This window comes from Phalacrocorax carbo, chromosome 2 (genome assembly GCF_963921805.1).
Source record: "Phalacrocorax carbo chromosome 2, bPhaCar2.1, whole genome shotgun sequence".
In the NCBI taxonomy this organism is placed as follows: domain Eukaryota; kingdom Metazoa; phylum Chordata; class Aves; order Suliformes; family Phalacrocoracidae; genus Phalacrocorax; species Phalacrocorax carbo.
This window is the reverse complement of record NC_087514.1, coordinates 122,315,650-122,331,973: the sequence shown is the minus strand read 5'-3', so window position 1 is coordinate 122,331,973 and position 16,324 is coordinate 122,315,650. Positions and strand designations below refer to the sequence as shown.

At 41.2% G+C, this 16,324-nt stretch overlaps 1 protein-coding gene across 3 annotated transcripts in view; it reads right to left on the bottom strand.

The window, feature by feature from the left end:
- TRIM71 (tripartite motif containing 71) overlaps nucleotides 1-16,324 on the bottom strand; it is a 65,137-nt gene that overhangs the window by 12,289 nt on the left and 36,524 nt on the right. For all 3 annotated transcript variants that reach the window (XM_064444197.1, XM_064444198.1, XM_064444199.1), the window contains exon 3: nucleotides 9,247-9,414. In XM_064444197.1, the coding sequence (XP_064300267.1) occupies nucleotides 9,247-9,414 (168 nt within the window). The remainder of the gene's footprint in view (nucleotides 1-9,246; nucleotides 9,415-16,324) is intronic.

Here is a 16,324-nt window from a genome sequence, read left to right as displayed (position 1 = left end):
TAATATTTTGAAATGCAGGCTTGGTAAAGCAGGCAAAAATGTAATTTAAAGGCTTTACTGTACATTTAGGGCCTTATGGAGAATATCCTCAGTTTAATTCTGTATATGAGTATCTACCAAGCTAAGAACCACCCGATACAACAATCTGAACTATCCAATATGATCCAGCTTTGTCTAGAAGGTCAGACAGGGCTTTTTGTTATCTTTTATGGAATTAGTTGTTAGTGTTTTCAAAGTCTGATCTGTCAAGTTCAACAAGTTTTATGCCATCAACAGGAATGCTAAAACATGAAAACCAGAACTGTACTGTTACTTGGACATTTTTGTTCCAGGTAGTTATTTTAACACAACTATTTTGAATTGGATGTCTTCCAGGTCACATAAGAATAGAACTGAAAGGAAAAGGAAGACTAACTTGGTCAGGTGAGATTTAGTCTCTGGAGACAAGGTGAAGACAACCCTTGTCTTATCTAAAGATCAGAAGCATTGCCTTGTCTTAATCCAATGAAGCCTTTTGCAAAAGGGCAGAGGGAAACAGGAGTGCTACGTGACAGCCCTCCCCAACCCCCCCGCCCCACAGCACAGGGCTCAGTAAGAGGAGCATACCTGTCAGCTGTTCCTCCTTCATGCAACTCCCAGGTTAGAGTCACCTTCCCTACATTTTCAACAGGGAAGGTCTTAAAACACATGGACAGTCTAAATATCCCTGGTCCCACAGGAGGCAGACCTGACCTACCTTCAATCAAAGCTTCTGGCAGACAATTCAATTCAACACTTCAAGTTGACAGAAAGTGAAAATCTCATTACAATGATCAGCAACACAGACAAGAAGTCACAACTGGTCCCAGATTAAGGCTTCATAGAAGCCAGTAAGTCTCAGTCATAGAATCGTAGAATCATTATGATCCTAGAGGTCTTTTCCAACCTTAAAGTCCAACTGTCAACCCAACACCACCATGCCTCCTGAACCACGTCCTGAAGCGCTATGTCTACACGTTTTTTTTTAATGCCTCCAAGGACTCTATCACCTCTCTGGGCAGCCTCTTCCAATTCCTGACCACTCTTCCAGTAAAGAAATTTTTACTAATCTCCAACCTAAACCTCCCCTGAGGCAACTTGAGGCCATTTCCTAGCTGGAAGAGTCTACATGTAACAATACTGTGCTTCTATCATCTCTGCTTTGCCACTCAAACACAGAACCAGCTTCTCCTGCAAGGAAAAGGTATGTATTTCTTCAAAACAGGCCTGGATTCTTGAAAACACCCTATTTCTCTTGCAAGGAGAAATGGGTCCTTGAGAAGTGTTAGGGAGACTATGCATTCAACTCATTCCAATTCTAGCAAGCATGTCTGTGAAAGCAGTAATGTCTGGGTTTACTTGTTTGAGCTTTCTGTACGGCAGTACCATTAGGACAGCTATCTGCACATATGCTTTCCTCATGCCTTACAGCTAAGGGCAACCTCAGCTTTCCTCACAATTGGTCACCACAACCAGAGTCCACCTTTCAAGAACTCCATCATAGCAGGAGAAGTATTAATTCCCCGTGGATGCTGTGATCTTTCATTTGTAAGAACCAGTTATGGTAGGGCAAGTAACTGTACTCAATAGCACAAGCTTGTCTACCAACAACTCCTGTCATCATCTGGATTTATTTTTACTTGCCTGAGTCTGAACAGCTCAGATCAGTGGTAGATGCCCAGAACACTAAGGCTCTAATACTGTCCAGGGTATTGACAAAGTTTTGGTCAAATTTACATGATCCTCCACTCTGCCAAAACAGGCTAGAAGAGTCTAGCAAGGCTGACCAGCATCAAACAGACAGCAGCAGGCAGTGGTATGGTGGGGAGGGAACAACAATAGGCAGGTTATCTGAAACAAAAGCCAAGAGCTTTAAGTACAACTTTCAGGAGCCTTCTTTACATGGAAATCCCTTGTTCTCTTTGATTACTCTAAGATATCACAGCTCTACCATGATAACTCTCCTGCTGTTCTGCAGGCATTTCCTGTGCAGAACTTGCCTTAAGAGAGGTCAGCTTCCTAGGAAACATGGTTAAGCAGCAACATTTCTTGTTCTGCTCAGGCACCGTACAATCTTTTTAACAAATCCTTTTGAAGAAAAGCAGCTTTTATGATTCACTCTCCTCACTGTGTGTCATAATTACACCAGTGCTAGTGAATGAGATGGTCAGCCAGCTCGCATGCTTGGGAAACAAAAGACAAGGCTCGTGATTAGCAGAGAACCTCATTGGGTTACTGAATCTGAGATGGATAACAACTATTTTGTTTGCTGCTGTTGGCTGATACAGTAAATTGCCTATGTGCAGCTGTACCTATTCACTTGTGGCTTTCCAGGGGCCCAAAGATGGCCAATACACTCCCCATTCTATTAGAAATGGCATCAGTGCCTTGTGTGAAAAAAAAGATAAAGAACTTTGCAATACATCTTGTAATCTTCAGGGTTGAAACTGGTACTTGCAATTCCTCAGAGCAAAATTTAAGTAATACAGGGTTTGTCCAGGTGATATGTTCCAGAGGACTGCAACAAAAGGAAACCTCGCAAACAGAGCTTCCAGTGGGGTGGACAAGCATCTTTTCATGAAGGAAAGCAATGCAGGCACCCATCAGTAGCTACTGCTACCAGCACATTTCAGAATTTCTTACTCTTATCAGTAAACCTACCCAAACAGCAATGAAAAGATTCAAAACACACACTTTAGCAGAAGATGACAATGGCATGCAGTATTACCTCTGGACATTTTGTACAAACCAAAAAGGCTTTGTTAACACCTCAAAGTAGTTATTCCTGTAATTCATACAGCATTTTTACATCATCTTAAACCTAGCTCTGCATAAAGATACTCCTATGTGAAGTGTCACTGGCACCCAGGTGTCACTGCCTACACACAACATGCTAAACCAGACACTCCTTCCCAGGACAAGGCAGCAGACCCAGGCATGCCTGGCCAGTTCCTACATGCTCCAGCCAGGTTTGAGTAAAAGGTGAAGAGCAAAGTCTAGTTGGACCACAGGTCTCCTTTGCAAGCCCCCTTTAGGTAGACACCTCTGTGAGCTCCCCTTTAGCTACATTTAACTACCTGGGGGGGGGGGGGGGGGGGGGGGGGGAATAGTAACGAACTCACTACAGTGGCTCTGACATGGCAATTGATGCTACAACACAAAGCTATGAAGAAACCGACTGCAAGAGCCAGGAGTAAAGTAGTATCCTAGAACCTGGCTGCCCTTCTGGATATCTGGGCTGACTATATAGGAGGAGCCCAAATCAGGATGTGCTGGTTTTTGTAGACAGCCAGTTTTCAGCCATTTTTCACATTTCCTGTCTATTATTGGGCATTAGGAACTGGAACCTCAAGTTAAAAGGCTTTCTACTTAAATACTCCATAGAAATATTTAATGTAATATTCTAGAAATACCACTGCTCCAAGTTTTCACTCGTGCTGCTTTTAAAAAGGAAATATTATGATCAGAAGCATGCAACACTCCAGGAGAAAGAAACCATCACAAAGCATGTGCTCCAACAGACTACAAACAAGAAATGCAGAGCTACTGTAAAGGTGCTGATGCCCTCACTGCATGGTTTCCACAGTCCAATACCCAAATTAAAATCAGTATGTTCAGTTATGTCCAGACAGCACAGTTAAAAAGGCTAACTTATATCTCTAAAACAGCAGAGCCTGTTAACCCAGACGCTGAGCCATGACATTAGTTGCTCTATCAATTCAGTTTAGAAAATTATCCATTTGAACAAACTTCAGCACAACACCATGATATGTGCAAAGGCTGCTTATGGTAACTGTATTGCAACTCATCAACGCTAGCTTCCATGAGCATTTTTGAAAAGGTCCTTAGGGTTTTAAATTCCATCCATCCAAAGATGGGAGGGAGGCATGATTTTTCAGGCATTAATTCCAATGAAGGTGCAAACCTCTGGAAAGAAAATTCAAGCTTGAAAGCAAACTGTTTTCTTCAAGGAATCCTTCAGTATTTCAGGGATGAATAGACCACAGGTAACGCCTAAAGAACCTTAAATACGCATTTCCCTACCTCAATATGGAGGATTTACTCTTTAAGCACCAAGGAATTTAAGAGGAAGTTAATCCTACTTAGAGAAAAAAGCTTTGAGATACATATTCACTGGCAAACCCTCTCTAGCTTTTAAAAGCACATACATGGAAATACTTAAGTTTTTTGCATTTTGTCTCAAGTTAGCCCTCTTCCACCAAATGCTAAATGTGTTCCATCCATAGATAGTTTTCAGTTCCTTATGGTAACAAAAAAATACAGAGGGCTTGTTTCAGAGCACTTTTCTAATTACTTATCACTCTTTCAGAGCAGGATAAAACAATCAGGACATCACAGCCAACTTTCTCCAGCATCAGGAACTGGATATAAACTTCCTGATATAATAGAGAAATTAATTGGAAGATCCTGTATGAACTATAGTTGCAGTAAATATACTAGGATTAATAGGCTTAGCAGTGGCTTTGCAGAAATATTGGTGCAGCACAATATAGCACAAATCACAGTAGTTGGACCAGTTGAAAGATTTCAGCCTAAAAAACCTTAACACACTAAAAAATCCTCACTTAAAGAAAAATTCTCATAAATAGAATTTTAAAAGAAGCTTTGAAGGAGGGAGGGCTATAGGCCAGGTTAACTCATGTCAGAAAGCAAACAATTGCTTAATTTTGTAGTGCAAGAACAGATTTGTTTGCCTACAGTTTTAGGCAGAACAGTAGTTTGGTCAGTGACACACGTCAAATCCATCTTTCTGATAACTATCCACTCATATGTTACACTACAGAACTCACTAACACACAATTACTACAAGTACAAAGAAATTCAGCCTCTGTTAAGAGAAATCCTAGATTTAGAAAAGCACAATTGGATCAATTTTATTTACAAGGCTTCATTTCACATTCTCAAACCTGCAAGCCTGACTTCAAAGCCACACATAAGGGTGCCTGAGCTAACTTGATGTGACAGCCCCAGAAGGATATCTTGCGGCACCGCAGTGCCATCCTTCTCAGGTATCAACCTCCCAGCAGCACAGATCCATATGGCAACCCACAGAGAAGCTTCCACTGAAGGGCAGAAGCTCAAGGCAACAGATCAGCTTCCTTGTCCGGCTGGCCAAGTTTCTTATAGTACCTCCCTCCCCCCTTCCCTAGAATAAAGATGTTAATCTACTTCATACCACCTCCTCCACAATCTGGGAGAGAAGAGGCATTGCCTTAATGGCTGACTCACCTTACCACCAACTCTTAAGCCTTTCATGCTGGTAGATGAGAGTGGCTCCTTCCATGTCCTGCATATGACCAGTCTCACTGCATTAGTTTAAGTGTGGAAGCCTGCACTGTCAAACATCCCAGCAAAAAAACACTATAGGCTCAGCTAGGAAAGAATTTGTTTGTTCCCAATAAAACCACTTTTAAGACAACTGACATGAACAGTTCAAATTATATTTTTAACATGTTCACCTGGAAATTGACCCTAAACAGGAATAAACACTCAAGGCTTTACTGTTACGCAAGTGCATTAGATTACACACACACATATATACAATTACACATGTATAGATGTATTTTAAGAACATGACATTTTGAAGAAGCCATCTATCTTTCATCATAACAGATTTACGTTCAGTTTGTGGCCTAGTCCTTGGAAAAAATTATGAAAGAAGACAGCTAAGCGTGCACTTCCATGAGGTAAACAGAGGCAGCAGGACAAGCTCTTCCATATAGATAAGCAGCAGTCCTGCTTCCCCCCACCCTATTAATCCAGTGTCAACTTTGGCTTTCATATCATCCTGTGAATCAATTCAGGTCTCTGAAAAGGCTACAAAAGCATCCCAGCAAGGAACACAGCTTTCCACTGAGACAAGAAAGATGTCCTACAAGCAATAGAGTTGGGTGCTTCTGCTCCATTCCCTGGTACCATCAGCAGTCCTTGTAGCATTGCAGTGAACCAGCCAGGGGGCTGACCCAGCCAAAAAGTCATCCTACAGAACGGTTACCCCTTCCGCTGGATCAGCTCACCACCCAGGCATACAAAAGTTCTTGCGTTAGGGAAAGCCTTAGAAATGTGCGATCCAGGCCAGGACTGGCACAGCACAGGGAAGCAGGGGAAGCTTTCCATTGCTGCAGAACCTCACTGAGGGGAAAAAAAGCAAGCCTCTTGCTGCCGGGATTATTATTTCTTACAGAGGACTTCAACTCCTTTGAACAGTGAGGTCTGGACTTTTCAGGAGTGACAGACTAGATCAGACTTCAGTAGATCAAGAGGCTGAAATGTATCCCAACCCACAGCATTTTTTTTTAAGTCTGAAAAACAATCTTTCCTCCAAAGCAACAGGAAGAGTTTAAATAAACATTTCTTCTTAAAAGCCTTCAACTTTGGTTAACTAGATACTCTCCAGCCAGTTGACTCACGGCTTGATTTCCTCTCTCCTGCAACGCCCTTCAAATTCCACCTTTTCCCCTTCACTCTCAACTACCCCTCCTCGTTCATCCTCGACATCTCATGTCAGAAAGCTATTACAGTCACAGCCTATTAAGAAAAGGTTATTAGTACAACAGTATGAATCAGTCCCACTAAGAAGTGTTACTACACTGTATTACTTTCCAAAGCCTCATAGAGCTCCAGTCTATGTTCCTCATTTTGCAACTTGTACTTGCATTTAATTCCCTGTTGACTGTTTTCAAACTTTAACAAAAGCATTTGAGCCAATTTCTTTTAATTTAAAGGCTAGTTGCTTAGAGTTTTAAATTTAGGCTGACATGCTGTCTCCACCCTAGGATAAATATATAGCTTCACAGCCCTATCATCCCAAGAACAAGGAAAGCTCTGCTCCATAAAAACTTTCATACACTCACTGCATCAACCTTAAAAGCAGAGATGCCCAATTCAAACTGCATCACATGCTCTCCTAGTTGTTGCTGATGCTGCTTGCTCAAATGGCAGCTGTCTTGAGTCAGACAGTCTTCCCTTTCCTGCATGTGCACACAAAATCTTATCACTGATTTGCTTGCTCACTACACCCTTTTTTCTGTACAGCAGTCCATATTAAAAAGCCCACTAAACTAAAAAGGCAACTCAGTTACTGAAAAGCACGGTTAATTTTACAGAATCTTTACATAAGCTGCCCAGTCAACACTTCCACGACAGCCTCTTCACCTGAGTGGGCTGTAGCTAGACCAGTGTAAAACTGCACAAAACTAAGTTCAGTTGAGCTGCTTGTTCGAGTTACACAAGCATAGCCAGTACCAACCACCCCTTTACCAGTACCATCATAAAGTAGTCAGCTCACCACAATGGCAGGAGCCTCCAACCTAAAAGGCAGAAGAAATGGGGGAGGAATAGCAAAGTAAACCCAGTAGGAAGCAAGCTGGCACAAGAGAATTAATGCAATAGTAGTAGAGTGGTACTCAATGATATTCTGCTAGTTTCTACTCTACGAGTCAGTCCCTTCTTAGATGATTTATCCACACCAGTTAGATGATTAAGAGCCCTGGAGGTCAAAAGCAGTAATCTAATTACTAACAGACAAGCCCTTGTCTAAAACAGCCTGGAGAAGTTCAGAACACTGCACCAGTGAGGTTCTTTAAACTAGTATAATCCCTTTCTTCTTGCTCGTTTTGGGGACATGTTAAATGTTTCATTACGGATACTGCTGAAGAGCCTTATGACCCAGTTTAAAACAAATTTTGGAAAAGTTTGCAAGATTCTGTCTTAAGGTAGAGTTTAAATTAGCCATCCAGCTCCAAGAACTTGCTGTTTGCTGTCCTGTTCTAACAGGATAACATCACAAGCTAAAGGGGAACATCAACAGTTTAATATCTATACCATCATAGTACTTATTTCATTCCGCAGGTACAAAGACTTAAGGAGAGAAGTTAGCTGCTCCTGTCCAACTGAACAAAAAGTTATTGCTATCTGACAAGCTAAAAGTTACGGCTTATTCTCACTAACCAGTGAGACAGAAATCACATCACAGAAAGGGATCTAACTTCAAAACACCAAGACATACAAGCTCTACATCTTGTAACTTGCCCAGAGTACACAGGAATTCCATAGTACTGCAGGGAAGTGAGCTAGGAGAGACTGAAGTACTAGTCACTGCCAACAACAATGGCAGAACAGACATTTTAACATTTAGTAAAAAAAAGAAATTAACATTAGAGACCCACTCAAATCCTCATCTACTAAAAACAAGCAATGATGGGTGGACAACAGGTTGGTTTGAGATTTTTTTAAATTTTTTCTACCATGCACATGCCAGGAAAGTACACCCAATTCAGAAAGTAAGTTTACTTTCTATACATGGCATTCTACCGATGTTTACTTAAAAAGTCTCATTAGTTAAATCACACAGAAGTGTTGAGTTTCAGAATATCCAGCTCAAATCTACAGCATTTGAGGTTAACAAAATGAGAAGCTAGTGGTATAGAGTGTAGCTTCCCACAATGCTTTCCCCAAAGTCTTTTACACAGGCAGAACTACTGCTAATATCATATAACCATTGCTACAAGATATTATTCAGCAAAAATAACTATCTACATATCTCTACAGGCCACTTCCCTGTGTAAATTTTTTCTGCAGTTTGAAGCACTGAACTACCTTCCTTCCAGTCCTTGCCCAGTGTTAATATTTGCATTATAAAACATAGTGAGGTAGAATGCAATAATAGGCAGTTACAGTAGGCATCCGTCTGTGCAGAGTAATCCTTATAAGGCTCTAGAGCTATCTCCGTCGCACAGGCAGGTCAGAAGTTTCACACTAATCCAACAGCTGATTAGTATTTTATATTTGGTGGCAACACTAAAGACATAACCAAGATTCATAGGTAGTTACAGTGCCAGATTCCATACAGGCATGAAATACAGCTGAAAACAAGTCTAAGTTGTAAAAGACAAAGCTAGGCTTGGCACTGCTATGCAAGATCAGAACTTCCTTCAAAATGCTTCACGCTCAAGTACGTTTGTACAGAGCTTCATATATAATGTGATTTACATGACAGGGTTATATTGCAAGGATGCAAAATTCATATAACAGTACTTTGTTTTCAGCTCCACAGCCACTTCTGTCAGATGTGAGAGAACAGAAGGGGTGAGAAGACTGACAGCAGAAGCAAAGAGCTTTTTGCCTTGACACCTTGCCCTGTAACAGACAAGCTGAGTGGGAAAGAAGGGGCGGGGGAATAAAGTACTCAAGTTGGGAGTATCTTACTTGAATAGCCTGTCGTCCTTGCTGAGCATCTGCCAGGAGCTGAATGGTCAGAGTCCTGGAGTCCTGTAGGGCATCTTGGAGGTAGATAAAGCTGTGACCCACATGTCGTCCCATGGTACATTCCCGACATATGGGGACAGAACAGGTATCACAGTAGAAATGCAGTACCTAGAATGAAAAATAAAATATCTGTATCACTATCTAATGAAGAATTAAAGAAAACAGTGTCAGGATGAAAAAAATTCCAACAGCTCAACTACAAAGGAGATGGTTAGAGGCAGTAGCAATAGGCAAAGACTTCACAATAGTTTGTCTAAAGAGGAAGAGCTATCCCTACCAGTAAGCTCCAAATCATACTCTAACAGTTAGATGGAAGTGTCATTGTTTTCTTTGCAATACAATACTAGGAAGAGTGTCCACATCAGCTCCTCTTAAGAGCGGAAGCCATCTGCCAACACTTGCAGATTTGAGATGTCATCTATGGCAAGTTTCAGGTGAAGACTTTTCCTGCATACACAAACACTGCATTCTCTTAAGTGGGTTGTTTAATAACCACTGCACTGGAGATCCACAGCACCAGCACACTCACCTCCCAGAAGGGCAAAACAAAGTATGCATGCCAGAGAACCATCCTTCTTTCTTCCTCTTCTCTCCCTCCTCCCCCCCACCCCCCCCAAAAAAAGCAAATTCCTTCTGTTCAGGGTAGTGACAACATTAGGCAAGACTCCCTTCTGCCATTCCCAACAGCACAGCAAAAAAACCCTTTGCTATAACATAGTGTTTCTATGCTAGTGATACTCAGAGATGCTTGAGTTGGAAGAGAACAAGACTGGAACATTAGCATGTCCATCAGAGGATTTGAATGCTATGGTGAACTGTGGGTAACCACTAAAGCCCCATTCTATTCACAAAGCACTTAAAAACCCTATATTCAAATCACAATAAAAGTCTTACACGAGATGTTACCCTAGGAAGTTGGATCCATTAATCAGCCATAACTGTTCCCATTCCACCCAGTAGAGGGAAGCAGCACACAGAAATAGCATCTTCCATGGAAGTGTGTTTTCTTACAGGCAAGCAGAAATCAGATGGTTTGTTTTCAAAGATGCATGTGAAGGAGCACAACATTTAAATGCAAGAAAGTTCTGTATTCAGTCTTGCTCTTAGCTACTTCCACTTTTTTTTTAAGAGTGTAGCATTAGGAAAATCCAGATTGCTATGGAAGAGTCAAAAATCTACTATACAATGGCAAACAAGGTTTCATGGTACAATTTTTCCATCACTAGCTATTTTGAAATCTACCTCAGAAAAGAGCAAGAACAGAACAAAAGACTGGACAAGTGTTTGATATGCCTGTCTTCTCACAGCTGTCATCCAGCCACTCCTGATTCCAGCTAACGGTTTATGGTATGGTACATAACTTCCCCCTTTCCCTTCTCCCCCAAAAGGAAGGGGGAGAACAGGACAGGTGATTCCCTCAGATTGCCTGTGCTGCATAAAGTGACATTTTAAGCTCCTATAAGCGCAACAGCTGAAGTGGTATATGGATTAATTTCTCAAAGGGGTATGTGTGTGTTTGTGCACATGTGTCAGATTTTACTAAACCACCACTTCTTCCCCCCCCCCCCCTTTTTTTTTTTTTTAGGTTTTGCTGTAGGGAAACTGGACCAGACTGTTACATTTTTGCTTCTGTTCAAATACTAAACCCTCAAGCAGTGCCTCAGATCTTCTGTCTTTTGTAAGGAAAAAGCTGCCTTGGCTCTGAAATGCCTTATTCAAATGCATCATCTTCCTCAACTAGAGGGTTCCTTTTCTTTATGCTGTGGTTGTCTAAATCTGTGTACAATGTTCACTTGCTAATGCAGTTCTGTAATTTTGCTGTTGAAATTACAGGGAATGTTTATTACATGTTGCTGAATGACTCCACTTAAACAACTGAGAGGTTGAGAGAGAATGAAAACCAAGACAGGGTATCAAGTTAAGTCATATGAATCCGATACACTTTAAAAAACATACAGCAGGGATTTGGGGCCTCAATCAAGCAGAGCAGCTGAAAGGAAAATGGTGACCATATGAACATAAGTCCAGAAGCAAGTTAAAACTTATTAGTCCTCCAAAATAGTCGACACCAGAAGCAAAAGCTTGGTAAAACACTACAGATCAGTCCTGTCACCCAAGCACTCCTGCTGCAAGGTAACAGCACCCAGTGAGAGAGTCATCCACTTGACACCCACCAAAATGTGGTGGAAAACACCACTCCAGAATTTAGAATGAAGAGGGACAAGAGGCATAATTTAATTTCAGAAATACGCAGATTATGTAGGGCATGGCAGGGGAAGTCTTTTGGGTAAATACTACAAAGCCATTGGTAAAACCTCGTATTTGTTTTAGTCAAAATTATTAAAACAACCTAGATTTAGAGTCTGAGAGAAAAAGAGTTAACAGGCTCGTGTGACTGAGAAAGGGAGGACGTAGACAGTGATGGACTGATCTCCATCATTACACTGTTATTTAAAACGGTTACCTTAAATACACACATGAGAAAGCACAAATGCACAATCCATACTGCGCTCTGTGTGGAAGTGAGTGAGTCACCAGGAGTGAACTGGAAGAGTCACCCAGCTTTCAAGATGAACTAGGAACCCCCAGAAACTCCTCTGTGGACATAAAGGCTACAACAGAAACCCCAGCTTGGCAGAGGTACAAGGACAGTCCTCCTCCTGTGGTCAAGCTCACGTACTCACTGTCAGGAACACCCAACAGGCTGTACATCAGCTCTACCAAGCACTAGAACTACACTCCCAGAGAACTGAACTGGAAAGTACCCAGCTGTGCAGGCCGCAACATAGAGGGGGATCCCTACCAATCGGGCTAACAGAGCTTGGAGCACAGCATCGAGCTTGCCTGCGCTTGCAACCACCACCAGGCATTTATTGTTAAGCTCACGCCTGCTCCCATCCCAGTCCCTAGGCCATGTCAATAAAGGTCATGGACTACTAGATGAAGTTTCTATGCCTGTTTTAAACAGAAGGGAGAGAAAATAAGACAAAAAAATCCACCAAAACCAGCAATCCCCTGCAAAAACACTCATAGCAACGATATTGTCCTGCTGAAGTAGGACAATACGAGAGAGTTTCTCAATTCAGATTTGACACAGTTGTAGTGTACCTAAAAGGCTAGCAGAGCCCCCTTCTTCCACGCTCAGCATTTTGAAAAGGCCACCCCCAATTTCAGTTGCACTGCTCCTTTTACACTCATTATATGACAAATAACAAGACTGGTCTTGATTGTGCATGGGCAGAGGTAATGGGAAGGAAGGGAAGAAATACTAAGTTTTCCGTAACAGAGAGATCAGCTTATGATGCTGAGCTTAAACACACACACAAAAACCAAAACAAAACACAGTACTTAACAGAAAGTCTTAAAACTTCCCTCCCTCCACCTTATCTGAAAAGGCAGAGATGATACAGTGAAAAGATCCAATCTGTAAATTATTGTCCTGTTAATTTCACAATTTCCCCAAACTATGAAAAACTTGTACAAGCAAAAACCTTCAAAGATGCTGTTTCTTTTAACCCACAAATGTTCTGACAGGCAGCAAGAGAGAAATGAGAAGGAAAGACATCTCCCCTTTCGAAGAAATTCAGAACTGTGTAAATTGCATTTAATGAATTGTTTGTTTCTGTAGTAATTATTAAGTAATTAAGTAAAACTACAATTGTTTTAAGGTAAGAACTTCTGCCTTTCCAACACCCATTTTGGTAGCTATCTAGTAAGGGGAAAAGATTCATAAGCAAGTTTAGTAGATTTAAAAAAAAAAAACCTGCTTCAGTACATTTAGTATTTTAGAATTTCCACCAAAATTAAATGAAAAGAGAAGTCAGAAGTAAAATGGGAATAATTTTAGAGACAGTTAAAAGTGATTTATTTTAAAATAAATCAGCTATGGGTTGATTATTTCCCAAACAGGAAATATTTCCTGAATTGGTGGCATACAATTTTAGACACAAAACAATAAAGAGAGCCTACTTCAATTTAAACAGAATCAGTGAACCATATTACAGGGCTATTCATCTTTTACAGCCACAGCAGCCCAAGAAATACAACAGCAAGGCCATAAATGTGATTGCTTCAGGAAAGGCTGTACAGTGCACCGTAAAAACATTTTACAACAGCAGGAATTCCTGGGTGTCGCTCTCCCCATTTTTTGGTCCATCTGCTTTCAAAGAGGGCAGGGGGATGGGCGGAGATGTTGTTAAACGTCTCCTGGGACTGCACAGCAATCAATCATCATCTGATGAATGGCCACTAAAGTTAAACCCTGACCCCACTCCACAATTCCCACACCAGCGCTCCCCTCCTTACTGCTGACCAGCTTCCAACGTGTCCCCCCCCACCTTCCAGCCCTCACCAAAATTTCCCAAATACCAAGCCCAGACAAAAGCAATGGAATGTAGTAGGCACCATGACAGTGGAAAATTCAGCAGAAACAGCAGTTGAGGAGGCTTATCCTTAACCTGTGTTTAAACAAATGTTCCTTCAGCAATACTCCCAGTGCCCTTCTCCTCCCAGCTTGCAAACACTTGATTTCTCTCCTTTCAGAGCACATTTAAGAGCATATATGCATGCGGTTGTCAAAGCACCATGTGGAATCTAACCATGTTTAAGCATTTGTTTTCTCTCATGACATTTCAGTGTCTTGCAACAAATTTATTTAAGCCTACAGTGTTAAGAATTTATACAAGGCAGCAATACATAAGGTCACATTATTTTAAAGTATGTCTGATGCTCTGAAAGCTACCCTGTAATCTTAACCAACAATAAAAAAAAATCTACAGGAAAAACAGTAGCCTCTTGGTTTCTGCTTTTGGAAAAGTTTCAGCATGGCATTTGTAAGTTAACTTAGTTTCGAGTTTATGACCCAAAAAATCATATTTACCATAGTCTAAAGTTTTCCATTACTTAAGGTGTTTTATTATCTAGTTCCCCTGACAATAACTCAAACACCAGTGGCTTTGTTAGGTAGTATATAAAGCTTATATGACTGTGAACTCAGTATAAGCTAATTTTCCAAATGAATTTTTGTCCTCCCCCAGCACTGTGTTTTGTTTGTTTTGGTGCACACACACACACACCCCCAATTGGAGAAAAAGCTGCTTCCCTGTATCATGCATGCAGCATTTTTTTTTTATTTTTTAAAGAAACATAAATACACCACTCAGGATGACTGGCTCAGAGCTTGGTGCAGATAACTGTTGCAAGTTTAAATGGAAAGAGGTAATATTTTTACTCTGTAGGAAGCTAGCTGGTCCTCAGTTTCCATTTTAACAGCAATTTGTGACAATTAACTTGCTTCACACCATGGTCAGAGTTTTAGGAACCTTAACATCTGCACTAATGTAACTCTTGAAATTTAAATACAAAATAAAAGACTGAAGATATGAGCAAGCCACATGATACACATCAGAACTACAAGCTATTTCCCAGTATATCTCATTTTGCTGTCAGAGATACTTAAAACCCTCATGTTTCTGTGTACCAGTTAGTGATCAAGTTACTCTTAGAATCTGTATTTTGACTTAATGCTCTGGTGTAGAAGAGACTGGCTTAGCACCAATTTTCCTCGCTGCATCCAGTAGCAATGGGAAATGGTACATGAACTCCAGAAGGTCTCCAGAGCAGACAAAAGAGTTAGTTCTCAAATTCAGGTCAATATTCAATTATAAAATTTCTACAAGAATATGGGCACCCTGAAGCATTACATCCCATTACACAGGGCGTGCAGTACACACAGAAAGTTGTACCAAGTGAGATTAGTGAAACCAGTATTACCTTCCTTTGTCACTTGGATGAACAGAGATGGTGTTTGGTCCATTTTTTAAGTTCGTCGAGTGCAAGAGGATCATTCAGCCCTTCTGATAATTTCAGCTTGATTTCCTTACCCCACATGGAATAATAAAAGCCACAGATGACTTTAGAACTCATGCAAGTCTATTTGGAGGAAATAAAGCTGTAATTCCACATGCATTTTTTCCAGCCCTAGTGTTAATACCCATCCTTCCCTAGATGCTCCAGTGGATTCTGTTACTTGCTCCAGTTTCTCAGCCACACAGGCCCAGCACATGAGGAAGAAGGAAGCTTACTTATAAAACCCCCAATCTAACCAGCACTGCTCCAAATATGAACCACACACAGCACAAGGCTGTCATTTCACTCCACAATTAAACTGACAGCCACTCTAGGAGGAAGCCCTATACCTCCTGCCTTCCTCCTTTCCTCCCCGCTTTCACTGCTCCTCCAGTCTCAGAGGAGAGATTTGGGGATCTTTACAGAGAGCAGAAAATTAATTTTAGAAAAAGTTTTATTGAGTCGGCCCACTCTGGGATCAGAATAGCAGTAGGGCCAGCACAAAGGATGAAGAACCACCCACAACTAAGGGCATGGAGACATCAGATGACAACTATCTATCAAGCATCAGCTGAGCTACAGTGCTTGCTTAAGCCACATGGTTCAGTTCTGGTACTTCAGTTCTGCCAACCTCACAGCTGGAAATCTAGTTAAATCTTCTCATTGATAGCATTCATCTCAAATTCTAATTGGAAGAACAGTATCTAACTGGAGACTGGAGCTGAGTCTGATAAACTAAAAAGGCTGTTAAACCAAACAGACTACCATACTCTCAAAATTCTTGATGTTTACCTTCTCCAATCCTCCTGTGATGTCATGAAGCCAGTAAAAACAGCTGTGTATTTTAGACAACGGTGATGTGACAAGTTGGGTCAGTCAATTCATCTAGTTTAAAAGCAAGGCATTTTTGGAAGACATAGTTCCATTAATCAAGTTTAGAAAACCCAGTGAGTGTTAACAGTCCTGTAGGAGCAGAGCTGTTTAAACTGTCTTTGCCAATGCAAACAGCATTTGCAAATGCAAAAGGACTTGGGTTAGAAGGGACAATCAAGACCCACTTTACTCTGAAGGCCACATCATCACTGTAATGGTGAGACAACAGGCTGCAAACTGGCATGAGGAGCAGGAAGTCACACCTTTGACAAAGCTGGTTACTGGATCTGCTGGCTCC